The following is a 1,865-nucleotide window of genomic DNA, read 5'->3' as shown; positions in this document are numbered from 1 at the left end:
AAAGCAGAAACCACTGGTTGTGATAAAGAATCCAGCGACAGCACAAGTAAAGGAGAGTCTCTCCAACGGCTTCACCACTGTTGAGCCCAACTCCTGAACCTGAACCTGAAGAAAGACACTTGGGAATAGAGAGAATCAGTCTCTTTCAGTCATGTACACTCACAGCCATCCCCAGTGACTCATGTCTGACAACTGAGACACTCCCTTTGGGGAGCTGTCACCAGGCAATGAAGAAGACACAACAATCTCATCTTCTTCATTTGTTTGTTTTGAATATTCATGAGATAAAATGCTGATTGTCCCTCTCCTGCCCATGATGTGGGGGGCAAATTCATATTAGGTACATACTCATTACCAGAAATTGCTTTTGTAAACTTTGTCATCTTCTTTTAGACCTCAATCTTTTTTTCCCCAGAGACTTCAGTTCTGTCTGAGGAGAGCGCTGTTAGCTTCCTCAGACCAACACTGGATTTTACCATAAAGACTGAAAAGAGATTTTTAAGTGTAGAATCCTGTGTCTTAAAAGTGAAGGGGCACTAAAATCACAAGAAATCCTTATCAGTGCTGAGTCTGATGTGCACCTGCAATGGAGGGTGGTCAGATGTAAAATCCACTGGATTTCACTGATCTGTGAATTTGATCCAGCCTCTTCTTACTTCAAATATGAGTTTCAAAGAGTATATTTTAAGGAAAACCCCACTGCGGACTCTGCCCTGAGCCTGTCTGTTAAAGACACAAAAGGTCCTCTGAGCTTCCTCAGGACTCTGATTCTGGTGAGCACAGCAGAGTCATTCTGATTTCATAAGTGACACTCTGACTAGTGTGCATGCGAGAATACGTCCTCCTGCTAAAATGAGATCTTTAATTCAGAAGTGTCACTGGTAAACCCAGAGGCATGAATCTAGAGGGGATTTCTGGGAAACTGTTTGATGAAGAGGAAGCCCAAGAGCACAAACATAAACCAGCACTTACCCTCCACCTGCACCTGCTCCAGGGCTGGCGCTTGCTCAGTGTGTCCTGCGCGCCCCCTGGTGGTCGCGCGTGCCCCTGCATGGAGGTTTGTGTCTTGACACAGACAGACTTCCCCTCACTGTGTCTCTTGCACAGTAATACACGGCTGTGTCCTCGGACTTCACGCTGTCCATTTGCAGATAGACAGTGCTTTTGGAATCTTCTATTGAGATGGTGAATCTGCCTTTCACAGATGCAGCATATTCTGTGCTGTGACTATTAGCTTTGTTTCTAATGAAACTAACAAACTCCAGCCCCTTCCCTGGAGCCTGGTGGACCCAGTCCATGTAGTATTCGCTGATGGTGAATCCAGAGGCCACACAGGAGAATCTCAGAGACCCTCCAGGCTGGACCAAGCCTCCCCCAGACTCCACCAGCTGCACCTCACACTGGACACCTGAAAACACAGAGACGTCCTGGTCAGAATATGACACTCAAATCCGCTCGTTCTCTCACGCACACCCACTCACACATGTTCCTTACTCTCCATAAATCACCTTTTAAAATTGCAATAAGGAAAACCCAGCTCATCCCAATCTCCAGGGTGGGTCGTCTGTGTTCAGTCCTGATCACCGAATGGGAGCTCCTGGGAATCTGGGGCTGAGGCTCGTCTCCCAGATCTGCAGGGTCAGGGCTGGGCTGGTTTTCATCAGCAGAGAGAGGCTCTATTTGCATATTTTCCTGCTATATAGGTAGATATGGGGTCGGACACCTATGAAGGGGACACTTCCTAGAGCATGTGACAGTGCCCACAAAGAATTCTGTGGCAATTGAGAAAGTGTGATTTTTTAAAATAGTGTGTTTGTGCTGTGATATACACAACACTCATAACACTGTTTCATTTTGCCGAAGCA

The 1,865-nt window shown here is 46.5% G+C and overlaps 1 gene segment (V, D, J or C); it reads right to left on the bottom strand.

Annotated features, from left to right (window-relative positions):
* Window positions 1-1,007: 1,007 nt before the first annotated feature.
* Window positions 1,008-1,584, bottom strand: LOC103581434. The segment is given in 2 exon segments: window positions 1,008-1,408; window positions 1,509-1,584. Coding segments are annotated over 2 exon segments (435 nt in total).
* Window positions 1,585-1,865: the final 281 nt, after the last annotated feature.

Source organism: Galeopterus variegatus, unplaced genomic scaffold, assembly GCF_000696425.1.
Source record: "Galeopterus variegatus unplaced genomic scaffold, G_variegatus-3.0.2 Scaffold13040, whole genome shotgun sequence".
Lineage (NCBI taxonomy): Eukaryota > Metazoa > Chordata > Mammalia > Dermoptera > Cynocephalidae > Galeopterus > Galeopterus variegatus.
Note: the sequence above shows the minus strand (reverse complement) of the source record. Positions and strands in the feature narration are given on the sequence as shown.